We start from the raw sequence: 22,290 nt of genomic DNA, 5'->3' as shown, positions 1-22,290 counted from the left end.
ACACTCACACACATTGCTTTGTGCTGCTTGGAAGGATTGATCCCGTTGCCCATCCAGTCCAGATATAACAGTTTGCATCTAAAAAATGCCCATCCCTTCCACACCCTCCCCTTCCCCCACCAGTAACCTCAAGTCTGCTCTTCTTGGTCATGATCTGTTTTTTTTGTTTGTTTGTTATTTTATGATAGGATCATCTCTTCCATATTTTAGATTCCACAAATAAGTGATATCATGTGGTAGTTGTCTTTTTCTTTGGCTTACTTCACTTAATATGAGAGTCTCTAGTTCCATCCATGTTGTCGCAAATGGCATTAGTTTGTCTTTGTTATGGCCAAGTAATATTCCATTGTATATATGTACCACATCTTCTTAATCCATTCATCTGTCGATGGACATTTAGGTTGTTTCCGTGTCTTTTTTTTTTTTTTTTTGCCTTTTTGCTATTTCTTGGGCCACTCCCTCGGCATATGGAGGTCCCCAGGCTAGGGGTTGAATCGGAGCTGTAGTCTCCGGCCTATGCCAGAGCCACAGCAACGCGGGATCCGAGCCGCGTCTGCAACCTACACCACAGCTCACGGCAACGCCGGATCGTTAACCCACTGAGCAAGGGCAGGGATCGAACCCGCAACCTCATGGTTCCTAGTCGGATTCGTTAACCACTGCGCCACGACGGGAACTCCTGTATGTACCACATCTTAATCCATTTATCTGTTGTTGGATATTTAGGTTGTTTCCAGGTCTTGGCTATTGTGTATAGTGCTTCACTGATCATACGGGTGTGTGTTTCTTTTTCAGTGAGTGCTTTGTCTGGATACATGTCCAGGAGTGGGATTGCTGGATCATATGACTTTTCTTTTTTTTTTTTTTTTTTTTTTTTGTCTTTTTGTCTTTTAGGGCTGTACCCGTGGCATATGGAGGTTCCCAGGCCAGGGGTTTAATCGGAGCTACAGCTGCCAGCCTACACCACAACCACAGCAACGCCAGATCCAAGCCATGTCTGCAACCTATACCACAGATCATGGCAATGCCAGATCCTTAACGCACTGAGCAAGGCAGGGATTGAACCCTCAACCTCATGGTTCCTAGTTGGATTTGTTTCCACTGCACCATGATGGGAACTCCTGTCTTTTCATTTTCTTAATCGTCCTTTGAACACAAACGTTTTGTACTTTACTTAATCCCATGCTACAAAGGTATTTTCCTATATTTTCTTGTGGAAGTTTTATGTTTTTAGTTTTTACATTTAGATCCGTGATCTATTTTTAGTTAATTTTTGTGTATGATATGAGTCCACATGCATTTCTTTGTATGTGATATCCAGTTATCTAAGCATCATTTGTTGAAAAGACTATTCTTTCTCTGCTAAATTGCCTTTGCACCTTTGTCAGAAGTCAGTTGACTATAAATTTAAGAGTTTACAAAGATTTCAAAACCAAATTAGGTTACCAAAGGGGAAACATTGGTGGAGGGTTAAATTAGGAATTTGAGATTAACATAATACACTACTATATATAAAATAGATATGTAACAAGGACCTACTGTATAGCATAGGGAACTCTACTTAATACTCTGTAATAATCTCTATGGGAAAAGACTCTGAAAAACAATGGATATATGTATAACTGATTCACCTGAAATTTGCTCTACACCTGAAACTAAGACAACATTGTAAGGCAACTGTACTCCAATAAAAATTTAAAAATAAGTAGGAGTTCCTGTCATGGCTCAGTGGCAACAAACCCAACTAGTATCCATGAAGATGAGGGTTTGATCCCTGGCCCCACTCGGTGGGTTGGGGATCCTGTGTTGCCATGAGCTGTGGTGTAGGTTGAAGATATGGCTCAGATCCCATGTTGCTGTCGCTGTGGCCTAGGCTGGCAGCTGCAGCTCCAATTCAACCCCTAGCCTGGGAATTTCCATACGCCACACATGTGGCCCTTTTTTTTTTTTTTTTTTTTAAAAAAAAGCTAAGTAAATAAATTTAAGAGTTTACTTCTAGACTCACAGTTCTGTTCTATTGATGTTTATGTCCTGTCTGTATGCCAGTATTACACTACCTTGATTACCATAGCATTACAATAAAATTTGAAATTTAGTAGTGTAAGTCCTCCAACTTTGTTCTTTTTTGAAGTTGTTTTGGCCATGTTAAGTCCTTTGAATGCCCACATACATTTTAGTATCAGCTTATTAATTTATACAAAACTAGCAGGATTTAGATAGTATTGCATTGAATCTACAGATCAATTTGGAGAGAATTACCATCTTAACATATTGAGTTTGACTGTTTTTATGTTCTCCTTCACTCTCTCTCCAGTACCAAGAGGGTAAAGAGCTTATCCAAGTCTCGGCGAGCCAAGATCTCGAAGAAGGCAGACAAGGCTAGGCTGGTGGCAGAACAGATGATGGAGGATGAATTTGACTTGGATTCAGATGATGAACTACAGATTGATGAGAGACTGGGAAAGGAGAAGGCGACCCTGATAATAAGACCAAGTGTGTACTTGTTCTTTTTGTTTCCTGCCCTGTTCATATCACTTTGTTTTTGGTCCCCTTGATAGACTTAAGACCTTAGGCCTGAGCTTGTTAACATTCTGATTTACCAGCTCTCTGTGTATCCTTTGCTCTAGAGATTTATTTATAAGCCTAATTCCTAACCTCCCTAAATTACTCATCTGTGGTCATTACTTTCAGGAAAATTAAAGTCTTATTTTCTTTCTCCCTGGATGTTTGTCTCAGATGCTGATCTCAGCTTTATGATAAGTGCATTCCATTGTTTTCTAGAATTTCCTCGAAAGTTGCCCCGTGCGAAGCCTTGCTCTGACCCCAACCGAGTTCGTGAACCAGGGGAAGTTGAGTTTGACATTGAGGTAAGAACCTGCCCTATTTCTAATCTTCTGCTCTTTCTGGATTACAGAGACAATACTGGTCGTCATTCTAGTTGGGGGTGGGGGAGACATCCTACGCAGTCAGTTGTTAAAATATTTATAAAGTGAAAGATTGTGTGCTAAATGCTCCTGAATATGTAAATGGAAGATTATACTTTAGTTGACATATTTTAAAAGTCCTTTAATACAGAATAGAATAAAAGGCAGTGTGATATAGCAGAAAGAGTATCCAATTTGGAATATTTGATTGTGACTTTACACAAATCACTTAAATCTACCAAGCTTTAGTTTCTTTATCTGCAAAATGGGAGTTATAGTACTTGCCTCACAAAGATGCTGTGGAAATTAAGATGAATAAACAAATATTCTTCTTAGTACTTGGTATATACCTTGTGCTCAGAGGATATCAATATTAGGAGTGAGACTTTCAACCCTGAATTGGGCCCTTACCAGACCAACCCTGGGCAGCTGAGGTGATATCCTCTTTTTCCAACAGGAGGACTATACAACAGATGAGGATGTGGTAGAAGGGGTTGAAGGCAAGCTTGGGAATGGGAGTGGAGCCGGTGGAATTCTTGATCTGCTCAAGGCCAGCAGGCAGGTGGGGGGACCTGACTATGCTGCCCTCACGTGAGTACTGGCTTTATCTCCCCTTTCTAGGTGATCAGACAACAAACACCCCCACCTGCCACCCAAAGGGCTAGGTCAGCCAATCAGTACATATTAATTGAGCCATTTAAAGGGACAAAGAATTAGCCAGGGCATTTGGGTTGAAAGAATAGGTATGAAATCTGACTGAGAAAGGATATACAGACTTCAAGGGCAATCAGTTTGGGGTTCTTTGGAAGTTGGAAGAGGATCCAGAAGAGACATAGAAAGAGAGCGAGCCTTTTCTGGGCCTTTTTTTTTTTAAAGGAAACAATGCAGCATGGGTGAACAGAGAGGAAAGTACACCTCTCTTTTTGCCATCTTGCCTGCTGTCTATGGAGAGATTTGAGTCAAGGACTGACCTTTTTATGAAAACAGTCTTTGATATTATTTTGATCTTTAGTTTGATTTCTGGTTTTTCACCTGGGATGGTTCTGTCCTCCTTCCTCCCACCCTGACCCCTACAGCTGTTGTCCATCCTCCCCGACTATTCTAGATGACTAGCTCACTTCAACAATTAGAGAAAACTCCCTCAGCATTTCTCCTCTGTCCCTTGCAGCGAGGCTCCTGCCTCTCCCAGCACTCAGGAGGCCATCCAGGGCATGCTGTGCATGGCCAACCTGCAGTCCTCATCGTCCTCACCAGCTACCTCCAGCCTGCAGGCCTGGTGGACCGGGGGGCAGGACCGAAGCAGTGGGAGCTCCAGCAGTGGGCTGGGCACAGTGTCTAGCAGTCCTGCTTCCCAGCGCACCCCAGGGAAGCGGCCCATCAAGCGGCCAGCATACTGGAGAACCGAGAGCGAGGAGGAGGAGGAGAACGCCAGTCTCGATGAGCAGGACAGCTTGGGAGCATGCTTCAAGGATGCAGAGTATAGTAAGGGCAGCTGAGTGTTTGAGTCCAGGCCAGAAGGGCTCCCCCAGCTCCAACCTCTATGCTAAATCCAGTTCAGGACAGTCTGTAGTGAGCAAAGGCCTGGCACCTCATTTCTTTGTATGTTTTCTTAATCTGTAAAATGGGGTTATCGCACAGGAAGATGTAAGAATTGGAGACAATGCTTGTGCAGAACACCTGGCACAGTGTCTTGCTCATGGGAGGCCCTCAGAAACGGTAGCTATTAGGGGCTTCTCTTGTGGCTCAGCAGATTAAGGATCTGGCATTGTAACTGCAACGGCTCAGGTCACTTCTGTGATACAGGTTCTATTTCCACACATTGCGGGTGGAGCCAAAAAAAATTTTTTTTTTAATGGTAGCTATTAGAATTAGCTATTATCTATTTTTAGCATTGTCCAGTCTTCATTGATGGTGATTCTTTTTTTCTCTTGCTTATTTTACTTCCATTACCTATATCATACCTATATCATTTGTGTTTTGTGTTGTTCCTTTCTTCCCTTGCAAAAGTATGTAATGACTTTTCAGTGGGCTTTTCACATTTCATAGATGACTCCTTTTTTAAACTAAAATTTATTTTAATTTATTATAGTTGATTTACAGTATTGTGGCAATTTCTACTGTACAACAAAGTGACCCAGTCATACATATATATACATTCTTTTTCTCATATTCTCTTCCATCATGTTCTATAACAAGAGGGAATGTAGTTCCCTGTGCTATACAGTAGGACCTCATTGCTTATCTATTTCTAAATGTAATAGTTTGCATCTACTAACCCCAAACTTCCAGTCCATCCCACTTCCTTCCCTTCCCCCTTGGCAACCACAGGTCTGTTCTCCAGGTCAGTGAGTCTGTTTCTTTTCTGTAGATAGGTTCATCTGTGCCGTATTTTAGATTCTGCATGTAAGTGATATCATATGGTATTTGTCTTTCTATTTCTGAGTAACTTCATTTAGTATGAGAATCTCTAGTTCCATCCATGTTGTTGCAAATTGCATCATTTTGTTCATTTTTATGGCCAAGTGGTATTCCATCGTGTATATGTACCGCATCTTCTTTATCCATTCACCTGTCGGTGGACATTTAGGTTGTTTCCACATCTTGTCTATTATGAATAGTGCTGCAGTAAACATAGGGGTGCATGTATTTTTTGAATTATGATTTTCTTTGGATCATATGGTAGTTCTATATTTAGTTTCCTGAGGAATGATAAACCTCCATACAGTTCTCTATAGTGGTTGTACCAATTTACATTCCCACCAACAGTGTAGGAGGGTTCCCTTTTCTCCTCACCCTTTCCAGCATTTGTTATTTGTAGATTTATTAATGATAGCCATTTTGACTGGTGTGAGGTGGTACCTACTTCTTTGTAGTTTTGATTTACATTTCTCTAATAATTAGTGATATTGAACATCTTTTCATGTGCCTACTAGCCATCCATATGTCGTCTTTGGATAAATGTCTATTTAGGTCTTCTGCCCATTTTTCAGTTGGGTTGTTTGTTTTTTTGTTGTTGAGTTCTATGAGTTTGTATATTTTAGAGATTAAACCCATGTCCGTTGCACTGTTTGCAACTATTTCCTCTCATTTCCTAGGTTGTATTTTTGTTTTTGTTTTTTTTTAATGTTTTCCTTTGCTGTGCAAAGCTTGTAAGTTTGATTAGGTCCCACTGGCTTATTTTTGTTTTTATTTCTACAGCCTTGGGAAACTGACAGAAAACACTGGTACAGTAGATGTCAGAAAATGTTTTGCCTATGTTTTCTTCTAGGATTTTTATAGTGTTTTGTCTTATGTTTATGTTTTTAAGCCATCTTGAGTTTATTTTTGTGCATGGTGTGAGGGTGTGTTCTAATTTCATTGACTTACATGCAGCTGTCTGGTTTTCCCAGCACCACTTGCTGAAGAGACTTTTTCCCATTTTATATTCTTGCCTCCTTTGTTGAAGATTAATTGACCATAGGTGTATAGGTTTATTTCTGCGCTCTCTAATCTGTATGTCTGTTTTTGCACCAGTACCACATGGCCTTGATTACTCTAGCTTTGTATTGTCTGACGTCTAGGAGAGTTAAGCCTCCTACTTTGTTTTTTTCTCCTCAGAAGTGTTTTGGCAATTCTGGGACTTTTGTGGTTCCATATAAATTTTTGGATTATTTGTTCTAGTTCTGTGAAATGTCATGGGTAATAAGCTAAAGTTTATTGAGCACTACCATGTGTAAGGCACTTTTGTATAGTGCAGCTGATTGTAATGTAGGTTTTTGTTTTAATATTATTAAAAAAAATTAATCCTCATGACCAAAAATAGAACAAGACAGAGAAAACAAAAATTCTCTTTAACAAACACTCTTCCCTCTCTGAGGAAGGTTATACAAAGGTAACCTTTGTTAGCAATTTGATGGGTACCTGTCATTTTCTTGTGTTTACACATATGTGGTCATAAATAGAGGTATAGCTTTATTTAGTGCGTGTAATTCTATAACTTGCTTAGGTATCTTTCAACATCAGTACATAAAGATCTAGTTTATCAATAAATTAAGATTTGCCTGTTGTATAGTAGTCTATAGAAGAGATGTACCATCATATATTTTGCCATTCCCTTCTGATTAACATTTAGGTTGTTTTTAATTTTAGTGTTTCTAAAATCCTTGTAAGTAAACTTTTGTGTCCATATGCCTGTTAACATTTCTCTAAGGTAGCTAGCTAGACCTGCTGAGTTGAAAGGTATGTACAAAATAAATTCCCTTCAAATTCCCTTCAAAAGGGTCAGTATATGAGCAATATATAAGAAATACCTGTTTTCCCACAGCCTTATGAGCAATGAATGTTATCAGCCCTTTTAATTTTTGCCAATCTGATGGCAAAAAAGTCTGTTTGTTTTATATGTTTATCCTTATTCCTTTCCAGTGAATTATCTATTCAGTTTTTCACCCATTTTTCTAGTAGGAGTTATTGATTTGTAGGAGTTCTTTATATAGTCTAGATTTGTTGGAGTGTTTTTTACATATTCCACAAATGTTGAAAAATATTCTTTTTTTATTACTATTAAAATATAGTTGATTTACAATGTTTCAGCAAGTTCTGTTGTACAATAAAGTGACTCAATCACACATATTTCTCTGTGCTGTACAGTAGGTTCCCATTGCCCATCCATTCAAAATATAACAGCTTGCATCCAAAAAAACCCCCTAAATGCCCATCCATCCCACTCCCTCCTTTTTGCCCCTTGGGAACCCCAAGTGTGCTCTTCTTGGCCATGATCTGTTTCTGTTTTTTGTTTGTTTGTTATTTTTAGATAGGATAATCTCTTCCATATTTTAGGTTACACAAATAAGTGATATCATATGGTATTTGTCTTTTTCTTTGGCTTACTTCACTTAGTATGAGAGTCTCTAGCTCCATCCATGTTGCTGCAAATGGCATTAGTTTGTCTTTGTTATGGCTGAGTAATATTCCATTGTATTGTACCATATCTTCTTAATCCATTCATCTGTCAATGGACATTTAGGTTGTTTCCATGTCTTGGCTATTGTGAACAGTGCTGCACTGAGCTTAGGGGGTACATGTATCTTTTTCAGTGAAAGTTTTTTCTGGATATATGCCTAGCAGTGGAATTGCTGGATCATATGGTAGCTCTATATTTAGTTTCCTGAGCTACCTCCATACTGTTTTCCATAGTGATTGTACCATTTTATATTCCTGCCAACAGTGGAAGAGGGGTACCTTTTCCTCCACACCCTCTCCAGCATTTGTTATTTGTCGACTTTTTGATGTCATTCTGACTGGTATAAGGTGGTACCTCATTGTAGTTTTGATTTGTATTTCTCTAATAATTAGTGCTATTGAGCATTTTTTTAATATGCCTGATGGCTATCTGTATGTCTCTTTTGAATAAATGTCTATTTAGGTCTTCTGCCCATTTATCATTTGGGTTGTTTGTTTTTTTGTTGTTGAGTTGTATGAGTTGGTACAATTTTGGAGATTAGGCCCTTTTCTGTTGCATTGTTGGCAAAAATTTTCTCCCATTCTGTGAGTTTCCTTTCTTTTTTTTTTTTTTTGTCTTTTGTCTTTTGTTTTTTTAGGGCCACACCTGCGGCATATGGAAGTTCCCAGGCTAGGGGTCCAATTGGAGCTGTAGCCACTGGCCACAGCCACAGCCACAGCAATGCAGGATCCGAGCCACGTCTGCAACCTACACCACAGCTCATGGCAATGCCAGATCCTTAACCCACTGAGCCAGGCCAGGGATCAAACCTGTGTCCTCATGGATGCTAGTTGGGTTTGTTAACCACTGAGCCATGACTAGAACTCCTGACTTTTCGTTTTTTTAATGGTTTCCTTTTCTTTGCAAAAGCTTTTGAGTTTGATTAGGTCCCACTGGTTTCTTTGTCTTTATTGTCTTTTCTCTAGGAGGTGGATCAACAAAATGTTGCTGTGATTTATGTCAAAGAGCATTCTGTCTGTTTTCCTCTAGGACTTGTATAGTGTCTGGCTTTATATTTAGGTCTTTAATCCATTTTGAGTTTATTTTTGTATACGGTGTTAGATAGTGTTCTACTTTCATTCTTTTCCATGTAGCTTTCCAGTTTTCCCAGCTCCATTTATTGAAGAGGCTATCTTTCTTCCACTGTATGTTCTGCCATCCTTTTTCATATATTAGTTGACCATAGGTTCTTGGGTTTATGTCTGGGCTTTTGGTCCTGTTCCATTGGTCTATATTTCTTTTTTTGTGTCAGTACCATACTGTTTTGATGACCATAGCTTTGTAGTATTGTCTAAAGTCAGGAAGCTTGATTCCTACATTTTCATTTTTCTTTTTTAATATTGCTTTGACTGTTGGGGTCCCTTGTGTTTCCATACAAATTTTAAAATATTATGTTCTAGTTCTGTGAAGAATGTTTTTGGTAATTTGATAGGGATTGCATTGAATCTGTAAATCTGCCTTGAAGTATTATTATAGTCATTTTGACAATATTGATTCTTCCAATCCAAGGACATGGTATATCTTTCCATCTGTTTGTGTCATCTTTGATTTCTTTCGTCAACATTTTATAATTTTCAGGAGTTCCTGTCATGGCGCAGTGGAAACGAATCCAACTAAGAACCATGAGGTTGCGGGTTCAATCCCTGGCCTTGTTCAGCTCGAATCTGGTATTGCTGTGGCTGTGGTATAGGCCAGCAGCTATAGCTCTGATTAGACCCCTAGCCTGGGAACCTCCATATGCCGCAGGTGCAGCCCTAAAAAGACAATAAAATAAAATAAAATAAAATAAAAAAGAGTAATTAAGAAAAAAAAGGAGTTCCCGTCATTGCACAGTGGAAACGAATCCAACTAGGAACCATAAGGTTGTGGGTTCGATCCCTGGCCTTGCTCAGTGGGTTAAGGATCTGGTGTTGCTGTGAGCTGTGGTGTAGGTCACAGACGCGACTCGAATCTGTCATTGCTGTGGCTCTGGCATAGGCTGGCAGCAACAGCTCTGATTGGACCCCTAGCCTGGGAACCTCCATATGCTGTAGGTGTGGCCCTAAAAAAAAATGACAAAAGAAAAAAATTTTTTGTAATTTTCAGAGTCTTTTGTCTCTTTAGGTGGGTCTATTCCTAGGTATTTTATTCTTTTTCATTTGATTGTAGATGGGATGGTTTCTCTGATTTCTCTTTCTGATCTTTCATTATTAGTATATAGAATTGCAGTTGATTTCTCTGTATTAGTTTTGTAGCCTGCAACTTTGCCAAATTCATTGATGAGTTCTAACAGTTTTCTGGTGCTGTCTTTAGGGTTTTCTAAGTATGTCATCTGCAAACAGTGATAGTTTTACTTCTTTTCCAATTTGGATTCCTTTTATTTCTTTTTCTTCTCTGATTGCTGTGGCTAGGACTTCCAAAACTATGTTGAATAATAGTGATGAAAGTAGACATCCTTGTCTTGTTCCTGATCTTAGTAGGAATGTTTTCAATTTTTCAGCGTGAGAATGATGTTAGCTATGGGTTTTTCATATATGTTTTTTATTATGTTGAGGTAGGTTCCCTCTATCCCCCACTTTCTGGAGAGTTTTTATCAGAAACGGGTGTTGAATTTTGTCAAAAGCCTTTTCTGCATCTATTGAGAGGATCACATGGTTTTTATTCTTCAATTTGTCAATGTGGTGTATCACATTGATAGATTTGCAGATATTGAAGAATCATTGCATCCCTAGAATAAATCCTACGTGATCATGGTGAAAAATATTTTCTTTAGTTTGTTGCTTGATTTAATTTTACTTAATAGTTTTACTTTTAAGTAAAAGTATTAATTCTACTTAATGCTTATTTTAGTGTGTAGAAGATTTTAATTTTAACCTAGTCATCTTTATCAACTTTTTAAATTTATGTTTTGTGTAAGAATACTTTATTTTCACCTAAAACTTGTATACAAGTTAAAATTTCAGTTCTTTTCTGGAATTAAGTTTTATGAATTGTGGTAGGTAAGAATCTAACTTTATTTTTTTCTTCACGGATAGTCATTTCCCCCGATACCATTTATTGACTAGTTCATCAGTTACTTCCCTAATCCAAAACTCCACTTCTGTCTTAAAGTAAGTTCCCGTATATATGTGGATTCGTTTCTCTACTCTATTCCCAGCACTGTTTCTTAGTAGCTATATGACCTTGGGCAAACTAGTTAACCTCTCTGTGATAATAGTATGTACTTCATAGCTTGTTGTGAAGATTAAATGAATTATACATAAAGCACTTAGAACATTGTCCATCCAGCACATAGTAAGTACTGTGTGTTAGATACTATTAATATCATCCTGTTCCATAAAACTAATTTATCCATTCCTGTGACAGTACCTTGTAGGTTAGTGACTGTAGGCCTTGTGTCTGGTAGGGCAAGTCCCCTTTGTAGAACTTGTTTTGGACACAGATGTCAAGCAAGCCCATCATCTCTGCATTGAGTGGTGATTGGTCTTAAGGGCATGCCAGATTTCCCTGGCTACCTATCCTACCTTCAGCAGGCAATCACTTTGATGTATAACCAAGACATCTAGACCTGGTCTAATTAGTCCTACCTGTGAAAAAAACCTCAAACTCAACCTCTGTCTGTTTCCCTCTCCCTGCTTTGCCCAGCAACACTAGAATGGCAGTTTAACGGTATACCCACCTACTTCTTATTTTTCCAGAATTTCTAATCCATTATTGTGCTTTTTCTAGTCCAGATGGATTATAGAATCAACTTGTCACTTTCCATGAAAAATCCTACTGGGGAGTTCCTGTTGTGGCTCAGTGGTTAACGAATCCAACTAGGAACCTTGAAGTTGTGGGTTCAATCCCTGGCCTTGCTCAGTGGGTTGAGGATCCAGTGTTGCGGTGAGCTGTGGTGTAGGTCACAGATGCAGCTCGGATCCCGTGTTGCTGTGGGTCTGGCATAGGTCAGCAGCTACAGCTCCAGTTAGACCCTTGGCCTGGGAACCTCCATGTGCCACGGGAGCAGCCCTAGAGAAGACAAAAAGACAAAAAAAAAATCCTACTAGGATTGCATGGCATTTATAGATTAATGGAGACTGACATCCTTTATCAGAGCCTTTTGATATAGCATTTTTGAAAAACATGCTGAAAATGTGCACAGTATAAATAATAAGGCTTAAAAAAAAAGAAATTAGGGGCACACCCCTCAAAAATCTGTGTAGCTTTGAAGCCAAAACACTGGCCCAGATAACAATAGCCCTAATAATAATCCTTGCAGAGTTAGAGCCCATTGGCATTTGCACCTAGCGTTGTAGTCACTGGATCCTTTGTAGCCTTAAACTCTGCCTGGGCTCAGGCTTCCTCCTTCCAGATGTAGGTTTTTGAGGACATTTGCTTAAGATAGACACCAGCTTCATCAAATTAAAATCTGATCCAGAGCCTAGTCGTCTCCAGTCTTTTGTTGTTGTTTTTTACACAGGGGGAAGTGTCTTCACAACTTCATCCTCCTTTCCCACCAGAGCTTAATTTTGTAGAAAACAAAGCCGTTTGTCTTTCCGCTGACAGGAGGCGCTATTGCAGGATTTTTAGCTTTTGTATGTCAGTCTTCATATGTAAATAAGGCTTTTTTTCTGACACGTGAGAAAACTCACCACTTACTGGTTAAAAACAATGTGCCAGGGAAAATTACCTTTGAACCACTGCAACTTCTAGATGACATTGCTATCATTCTGCCATTTACCTTTGAGCAGTCATGATCTTTTCCTTCTGTCTTCAAACATGGTCTCTCAATTTATTCAGGCTTTCTTGTATATCTCTTCTTCAGTTTATCTTTTCAGTTTATTACTAGGTATTTTACTTTGTAGTTTGAAATGACATCTTTTTGTCTATTATATTTTCCAATTGGCTGTTGCTGGTATGCAGGAAAATAATTAATTTTTCTATATTAGTCCTGTGTTGGGTTGCCTTACAATCCAAAATTGCCTCCTAATAGCTGTTAGTTTTTCACTTAATTGTCTTGGACCCTTGAGGTAGATGATCTATGTCCCCTATCTTAGTTTGATGGAGCTGCCATAACAAAATACCATAGACTGGTTGGCTTAAACAATAGAAATTAATTTTTTCATGGTTCTGGAGGCTAAAAATCAAAGATCAAAGTACTAGCAGGATTGATTTCTCCTGAGGCCTCTCCTGCCTTGCAGACGACCTCCCTCTTGCTGCCTTTTCACTTGGTCATCCCTTTGTGCACGTGTGCCTTGGTGTCCCCTGTATATTCTGATGTTTTCTTAAAAAGACACCAGTCAGGTTGGATTAGGACCCATCCCAGTGGCCTTATTTTAACTGAATTACTTCTGTAAAAGCTTGCTCTCCAAATACAGTCATATTTTGAAGTACTGGAGGTTAGGAAATCAATATCCAAATTTTGAGGGGGATACAGTTAGCCTACAACATCCTCTTTCTGGCACTCATACCTCTAGATTTTTCTAGTTTTATTACACTGCTGAGTAGTAATGGTGTTAGGGGGCATCCTTGTGTTGTTTCTGACTTTAAAGCTAATGGTGATAGTGTTTGTCCACTTAATATGTAGGTCTGTGATAGACTGTGCTCATGAAGTTTAAGGGAGTCTCTGTAGTTTGAGAGGTTTTAAAATCAGGAGTAGGGAGTTCCCGTCGTGGCGCAGTGGCTAATGAATCCGACTAGGAACCACGAGGTTGCGGGTTCGGTCCCTGCCCTTGCTCAGTGGGTTAACGATCCGGCATTGCCGTGAGCTGTGGTGTAGGTTGCAGACGCGGCTCGGATCCGGCGTTGCTGTGGCCCCTGCGTAGGCTTGGCGGCTACAGCTCCGATTCGACCCCTAGCCTGGGAACCTCCATATGCCGTGGGAGCGGCCCAAAGAAATAGCAAAAAAGACAAAAAAATAAAATAAAATAAAATCAGGAGTAGAATTAGGTTTTATCAAAAATTTTTTTGGCTTCTTTTGATATAAGCACATAGTTTTTCTGTTAATTTGCTAATGGTGATTTAGCATTAATAGAATTACTGATTTTGAGTTGAATTAGCTGTATTTGATTGTGGTCTTTAACTGTAGTTTGTCTAGCTGTTTTTTATTTGATGATGTACTAATTATCTCTAGTGTTTGCTATTTATTAACTATTAATTTCTGGTTTGGTTTTATTCCTTAATATTCTTTGTACAACATCTCCAATTGAAAGCTTTCTTCATTTCTTTTCTTTTCTTGTCTTTTTAGGGCCTCAATTGCAGCATGTGGAGGTTAGGGTGAAGGTCCAGTCGGAGCTGTAGCCACCAGCCTATGTCACAGCCACAGCAACACGGGATCCGAGCTGCATCTGTGACCTACACCACGGCTCACATCAGTGCCGGATCCTTAACCCACTGAGCAAGGCCAGGGACTGAACCCACGTCCTCATGGATGCTAGTCGGGTTCGTTAACCACTGAGCCACAACAGGAACTCCATGTTCATTTATTTTCAGTTTGTCTTCCCATTTGAAAAAGGATTTTTAAAATTAACATTAGGTAAAACTGGCTTTGTTGCTGTATACACACTTAGATTCTTGTAACCACTACCACAATGACTAGAACACAGAACCACCCCAGAAAGTCCCATATGTTACTCCTTACTAGTCATACCTTCCCTCCACCCTTAACTCCTGGCAGTCATTATTCTCCATTACTGTGGTTTTGCCTTTGCCAGAGTATCATATAAATGGAATTATATAGTATGTAATATTTTGAGACTGACATCTTGTACTCAGAATAATGCCATTAAGATTCATCCATTGAGTTCCCATTGTGGCACTAACCTGACTAGTGTCCATGAGGACGTGAGTTCGATCCCTGGCCTTGCTCAGTGGGTTAAGGATCCGCCATTGCCGTGAGCTATGGTGTAGGTTACAAATGTGGCTCAGATCTGGTGCTGCTGTGGCTGTAGCATAGGCCAGCAGCTATAGCTCCAATTTGACTCAGAGTTAGTCTGGGAACTTCCATATGCCACAGGTGCAGTCCTACAAAGACAAAAAAAAAAAAAAAAAGATTCATCCATGTTGTTGCATATCAATACCTTGTTCCTTTTATTGAAGAGTAGTATTCCATTGTATGGACCTACCAGTTTCTTTATCCATTTACCCATTGAAGGATATTTCAATTGTTTAAAGCTTTGGGTGATTATAAATTGAACTGCTGTGAACAGGCTTTTGTGCGAACATGAGTTTTTATTTCTCTAGAGTAAATACCTAGGAATGGGATTCCTGAACTGTGTGGGCAATGGATGCTTTAACTGTATTGGAACTGCCAAACTGTTTTCCAGAGTGATTGTTCCATTTTATATTCCCATCAGCAATGTGTGAGAGTTCCAGTTGCTCCACATACTCATTAAGCACTTCGTATTGTCGGTATACTGAAAATAGCCATCCTGGAAGTTCCTGTTACGGCTCAGTGGTAAAGAACCCAGCTGATATCCATGAGGATGCAGGTTTGATCCCTGGACCTGCTCTGTGGGTTAAAGTTTCTGTAAGCTGTGGTGTAGGTTGCACATGTGGCATTGCTGTGGCTGTGGTGTAGGCCGGCAGCTATAGCTCCAATTCGACCCCTAGCCTGGGAACTTCCATATGCTGTGGGTATGACCCTAAACAGACAAACAAAAAATAGCCATCCTAATAAATATATAGTGATAACTCATTTAGTGGCTCATCTAATGGCTAATGATGTTGAACATCTTTTTGTGCATTTATTTGCCACTCATACAAATATACTCTTTTTTGAAATGTCTTTAAAAAGATTGTTTGGACAACTACTACCTTTTTAAAAATTGGGTTGTTCCTTAACTATTGAACTTTGAAAGTTCTTTATATGGTCTGAATTCAAGTCTCTTGTCAGATATGTGATTTGTAAATATTTTCTCCCAATCTTTAGTTTATCTTTTATTCTCTTAACATTTTTTTTCATAGCATAAACACTTTCACTTTCTAGAAAGTCCAATTTATCAGTTTTATCTTTTATGGCTTATGCTTTTATTGTCTTACTTAACAGCTCTTTTAAAAAAGATTTTATTGGAGTATAGTTGATTTAAAATGTCGTGTTTCAGGTATACAGCGACGTGAATCAGTTATGCATATACATGTGTCTCTTTTTCAGATTCTTTTCTCATATAGGTTATGAGAGTATTGAGTAGATTTCCCTGTGCTATTTAGTAGGTCCTTGTTATTTATCTATTTTATATATAGTAGTGTGTATATGTTAATCACAACCTCCTAATTTATCCCTCCCACCAGTGGGAGGTTACCCTTTGGTAACCATAAGTCTGGTTTTGAAATCTTTGAGTTGTTTCTGTTTTGTGAATAAGTTCTTTTATATCATTTTAATGAGATTCTACATGTTAGAATCTCATATATTAATTGTCTTTGACTTCACTTAGTATGATAATCTCTAGGTCCAACCATGTTGCTGCAAATGGCATTATTTGCTAAGTAACAATTCTTTGTGTAAACTCAGGTCATAATTTCCTCCTTTTCTTCACCTAAAAATTTTACAGTTTTAGGTTTTAGGTTTTACATTTCTATGCATGATCCATTTTGACTAAATTTTTACAGTATTATGTTTAGGTTGAAGTTCACTGTTTCTATTTTTCTATTGACTTGCATTTGTACTTTGGTCAAAGATCAATTGGCCATATTTGTGTGGATCTATTTCTGAATTGTTTCATTCATTTTTATTTTTTTTTAGGTTTTTTTTTTTTCTCATTTCACATTCTTTTTTTTTCCCCCACTGTACAGCAAGGGGATCAAGTTATCATTACTCCATATAAATTTTAGAATCAGTTTGTCTGAATCCACAAAACTTCTGCTAGGACTTTGATTGGAATTAAGTTAAAATATATAAATCAATGCAGAGAGGATTGTAATCTTTATATTTTTACAGAGATGAAATTCATATTACATGTAATTAAACATTTTAAAGTGTATACTTCACCACCTCTCTCTGTTTCTATGACATTTTCATGGCCCCAGAAAAATATACTGGATCCATTAATAATTGTTACCTATGTCCCCCCCATCCCCTGCTAACCACCAATATGCTTTCTGTTCATATGGGTTTATTATGGATATGTCATATAAAAGTAATCATATAGTATGTGACCTTTTGTGTCTGGCTTTTCTCACTTACCATAATATTTTTAAGGTTTATCCAAGTTACAAGATCTATTGTTATTTTGTTTCTTTTTATAGTTGAGTAGTATTACATTGTATGGCTATACCACAGTTTGTTTATCCATTCATCTACTAATAGGCATTTGAGTTATTTTCACCTATTGGCTATTATGAATAATGCTGATGTAGACATTTGTATACATGTTTTCTTCATTTTTCTTGGGCATATACCTAGGAGTAGAATTGCTGGGTCATATGGTAATTCTATGTTTAATTCTTTGAGGAACCACCAAACTTTTTTACACAAGGACTGCAAGAGAATTGTCACCTTAGATATATTGAATCTTCTAATCTATGTACATGGTACATCCCTGTTGGTCATGGTGTATAATCCTTTTAATAAGCTGCTGAATTTGGTTTGCTAGTATTTCGTTGAGGATTTTTACGTCAATATTCATAAAGCATATTGTCTGTGGTTTCCTTTCCCTATAGTATCTTTTTCTGGCTTTGGTATTAGGGCCTTGTAGAAATAATTAACATGTATTCTCTTCTCTGTTTTTCTATTTTTTGGTAGAAATCACCAGTGAAGCCATCTGGTCCTGAACTTTTCTTTGTTGGATGCTTTTTGATTTCTACTTCAATCTCTGTACGTGTTATAGACTAGTTGAGATTTTCCATTTCTTCTTCAGTCAGTTTAGTTCATATGCTTCTAGGAATTTCTCCATAGTCAATTCTTTGTTGGTTTTTTGTTTGTTTGTTTGTTTTTTGCTTTTGTCTTTTCTCTAGGCCTGTACCCGCAACACATGGAGGTTCCCAGGCTAGGGGTCTAATTGGAGCTGTAGCCACCAGCCTGCACCACAGCCACAGCAATGCCAGATCTGAGCTGCGTCTGCCACCTAAACCACATCTCACGGCAACACCAGATCCATAACCCACTGAGCGAGGCCAGGGATCGAACCCGCAACTTCATGGTTCCTAGTTGGATTTGCTAACCACTGAGCCATGACAGGAACTCCCATAGTCATTTCTTATAATTCATTTTATTTCTGTAAATTCTGCAGTAATGTTCCCACTTTCATTTTTCATTTTAGATGTCTATATGTTCTCTTTCTTCTTCTTTATTAGTTTGGCTAAGTATTTAACTATTTTCTTTTCTTTCTTTCTTTTTTTTGTCTTTTTAGGGCCTCACCCATGGCACATAGAGTTTCCCAGGCTAGGGGGCCAGTTGGAGGCCAGGGATCAAACCCACATCCTCATGGATACTTGTCAGGTTCATTAACCACTGAGCCACAACGGGAATTCCTGGCTATTTTCTTGATCTTCTTTCAAAGAACCAAATTTTGATTTTGTTGATTTTATTTATTGTCTTTCTTTTCTCTATTTCATTTATCTCTGCCTAAGTCTTTGTTATTTCCTTTCTTCTGTTAGCTTCAGGTTTGGTTTGTTCTTTTTCTGTTTTCTTAAGGTGTAAAGTTAGATTACTGGTTTGAAATCTTTCTTCTTTTTTTATAAGGTATGTATTTACATGTATAAATGCCTCTCTGAGCACTGCTTTTGCTGCATCCCATAGCTTTGGTATGTTTTGTTTTGGTGTTCATTCATTTCAAAGTTTTTCTAATCACATTCTTGATTTTATTCTCTGATCTGTTTGATTATTTTCAGAATATTTTGTTTCATTTCTACCTATTTATGAATTTTCCAGTTCTGTTACTGATTTCTAGTTTTATTCCATTGTTTTTGGAGAAGATACTTTATATGATTTCATTCTCTTAAAATTTTTTGAGACTTTGTTTTGTATGCTAAAGCATGGTCTATCCTAGAGAATGTTCCACATGTACTTGAGAAAAATGTGTATTATGCTGTTTTCCAGGTAAAGTTTTTGTTTGTTTTATTTTTTTTTGTTTTGGTTGGAGCATATAGAAGCTCCCAGGCCAGGGATCAGACCCATGCCACAGCAATGAACAGCAGTGACAATGCTGGATCCATTACCCACTGAGCCACCAGGGAACTCCTGAAGTTTTCAAGTTTTCTATATATGTTTATTAGGTCTAGTTGGTTTATGTGTTCTTCAAGTATTCCATTTCCTTATTGATCTTCTGTGTGGATGTCTTATTCACTATTGAAAGTGAGATATTGAAGTCTCTATTATTGTAGAACAGTTTCTCCCTTCAGTTCTATCAATATTTGCTTTATGTGTTCTGATTGAATGACCCTTTTATCCTTTTATTACTATGTAATACCCTTCTTTACATCCTGTAACAACTTTGCCATTAAATTCTCTTTTGTCGGATATTAGTATAGCCTAGTATAGCCCTAGCTCTCTTTTTTTGGTTACTATTTGCATGGATGTCTTTTCCCATGCTTTCACTTTCAGTGTAGTTGTTTCTTTGGACCTAATGTGAGTCTCTCATACATAATATACAGTTGAATCATGTTTTTTTTTTTTTTTTTGTCTTTTGTCTTTTGTTGTTGTTGTTGTTGCTATTTCTTGGGCCGCTCCCGCGGCATATGGAGGTTCCCAGGCTAGGGGTCAAATCAGAGCTGTAGCCACCGGCCTACGCCAGAGCCACAGCAACGCAGGATCTGAGCCGCGTCTGCAACCTACACCACAGCTCACGGCAACGCCGGATCATTAACCCACTGAGCAAGGCCAGGGACCGAACCCGCAACCTCATGGTTCCTAGTCGGATTCGTTAACCACTGTGCCACTACGGGAACTCCTGAATCATGTTTTTAGTCAGTATACCTTTCTTTGCTTTTGAAGGTTGAATTTAATCCATTTACATTTAAAGGTGATTACTGATAAGGAAGGACTTATGCTATTTTGTTATTTGGTTTTCAATGTCTTATCTTTTTTGTTCCTCAGTTCCTAAGTTACTGATTTCTTTTGTTTAATTTATTTGGGAGGGGGTAGCATATCAAATTGACTCACTTATTTCTTTTTCATATGTTTTATACTTTTTATAGTGGCTACTCTGGGGATTACAGTTAACATCCTAGCTTAATTAATTAATTAATTAATTGTGCCCATGGCATGCAGAAGTTCCCAGACCAGGGATCAAACACACCCTACAGCAGGTACCCGAAGCACAGCAGTGACGACACTGGATCCTTAACCCGCTGAGCCACTAGGGGCTCTATATCCTAACTTTATAAAGTCTATTTTGAATAAATATCATCTGTCTTCCACATCATACAAAGACTCTGCTCCTATACATCTCTCCCACCCTATGTGTGTGATCTTTATCATAGATTACATCTTTAAACATTGAGTTCCTATAGATACAGATTTATAGTTATTGATTGTTTTATGCATTGTAAATTAAAATCACATAGAAAACAAAATGAGGAGTTAGAAACTACAAATACAACAATCCTGACTTTTATATTTACCTCTGTAGTTGCTTTTACTGGTGTTTTTATATGCTCTAATGTCCTTTCACTTCAGCCTCAACAACTCTCTTTAACTTTTCTTAAAGGGCAAGTTTACTAATGATGAGCTACCTCAGCCTTTGTTTACTTGAGAATCTCTTAATTTGCCTTCATTTTTGAAGAATAGTTTTGTCAGATATATTCTTGATTGACAGTTTTTTCCTTTTAACACTTTAAATATATAATCCCACTGCCTTCTGGCCTCCATTGTTTCTGATGATGGTTGGTTGTTAATCTTATTGTGGATCCTTTGTAGATGACAAGTTGTTTCTGTCTTGCTGCTTTCAAGATCCTCTCTTCCTTTTGTCTTTGTCTGTTGAAAATTTGAATATAATGTGTCTCAGTATAGATCTCTGAGTTATTTGGAATATGTTGAGTTTCTTAGATATATGTTTTCATGTATTCTATAAAACTTGGAAAGTTTTTGACCATTGTACCATTGTATCTTCATATAGCCTTTCTGCCCCCCGCCCTTTTTTTAACTTTCCTCTCCTTCTGGCATTCCCATATGAATATGTTGGTAAGGTTGATAGTGTCCCAAAGGTTCCTTTGCCTCTGTTCATTTTTCTTTATTCTTTCTGCTCATCAGATTGGATAATTTTTTTCTCCATGTTTGATGATTTTTTTCTTTCTTTTTTTTTTTTGTCGTTTGTTTTTGTCTTTTAAAAAGGTTTTTCCACCTAAAGGGAAGAAAAAGTATGGTATGGTAGAAAGACCTTGAATCTCAGGATCAATTACTTTGAAATCCTGGACTGACCCACTAGCTTTGTAGCCTAGGAGAAATTCTGTAAGAAATTCTACCTTCTCTCATAAAATTGAAATAATAGAGGCTACTTCTTTGTAAAGTTCTAAGGATTGAGAGATAATATGTATAAAGTAACATACAAACATTATAAGTTTCATGTCTTATTGAAGATGGAATAAGATGTAGATAGTAATTAATTCTAGATATTTAAAGGAAATGCAAGTTAAATATGCATTACTAAAAATGTAAGAGTGAGAGGAGTAATGTCCCTCTGAAAAATGATGGAGTTGGGAGCTCCAAGGATCTGTCCCAACACTGAAACAGCAATTAAGCTGTCAAAAACTGTAAATCAACTTTTGGGGTCTCAAGAATCCAATTAAAAACTTAGAACAACAAAGGGAATGCTTAACAAAGAAAAAGCCTGCTTAATAAGCCATTTAAGGAAAACTCTCAGGAAATCTCTCAGGAAATGAGGCAATGAAATGGACACTTCAGTGACCACACACAACAAGGAATACAGCCTTTGCAAAAAAATCATTTGGAAAGTCATTAAATGGATAACTGTAGCTCACAATAAGCAAAAACAGCAAACTCTGGAGAGGAAGGAAAATATGACTTACAGAGGTATCACATTATAATATTCAAAATGTCTAGGTTTCAACAACAAAAAATTATGAGGCGTGCAAAGAAACAGGAAAGTATGCCACATTTACAGGGAAAAAAAATTGATAAAAATTGTTCATGAGGAAGCCCAGACATTTGACTTACTATACAAAGACTTTAAACCAACTGTCTTACTTAAATATTGTAAAAGAGACCATGTCTCCATAAAAAAGAGAGTATCAATAAGGAAACAGAAAATATAAAAAGAAACCAAATGGGGAGTTCCCATCGCAGCTCAGGGGTAATGAACTTGACTAGTATCCATGAGGATGTAGGTTTGATCCCTGGCCTTGCTCAGTGGGTTAAGGATCCAGTGTTGCCATGAGCTGTGATGTAAGACACAGATGCTGCTCAGATCCCATGTTGCTGTGACTGTGGCACAGGCCAGCAGCTGCAGCTCTGATTTGACTCCTAGCCCAGGA

General features: G+C 38.0%; 1 protein-coding gene and 1 long non-coding RNA gene across 13 annotated transcripts in view; one reads left to right on the top strand and one right to left on the bottom strand.

Annotated features, from left to right (window-relative positions):
- PHF8 (PHD finger protein 8) overlaps nt 1-22,290 on the top strand; it is a 111,226-nt gene that overhangs the window by 64,380 nt on the left and 24,556 nt on the right. For all 12 annotated transcript variants that reach the window (XM_085007974.1, XM_085007978.1, XM_085007976.1 and 9 more), the window contains 4 exons: nt 2,315-2,493; nt 2,782-2,867; nt 3,382-3,515; nt 4,093-4,406. In XM_085007974.1, coding sequence (XP_084864100.1) covers nt 2,315-2,493; nt 2,782-2,867; nt 3,382-3,515; nt 4,093-4,406 — 713 coding nt within the window. The remainder of the gene's footprint in view (nt 1-2,314; nt 2,494-2,781; nt 2,868-3,381; nt 3,516-4,092; nt 4,407-22,290) is intronic.
- On the bottom strand, nt 14,345-19,749 carry LOC146394609 (uncharacterized). The gene is made up of 2 exons (XR_014835491.1): nt 19,652-19,749; nt 14,345-19,004 (listed from the first exon to the last, which is right to left on the bottom strand). It is a non-coding gene; the product is annotated as an uncharacterized LOC146394609 (long non-coding RNA).

Source organism: Sus scrofa, chromosome X, assembly GCF_054392235.1.
Source record: "Sus scrofa isolate SSC_HxYL_T2T_F1_AM1 chromosome X, Sscrofa_HxYL_maternal_Yorkshire_Landrace_v2.0, whole genome shotgun sequence".
In the NCBI taxonomy this organism is placed as follows: domain Eukaryota; kingdom Metazoa; phylum Chordata; class Mammalia; order Artiodactyla; family Suidae; genus Sus; species Sus scrofa.
This window is presented reverse-complemented; position numbering and strand designations above follow the sequence as displayed.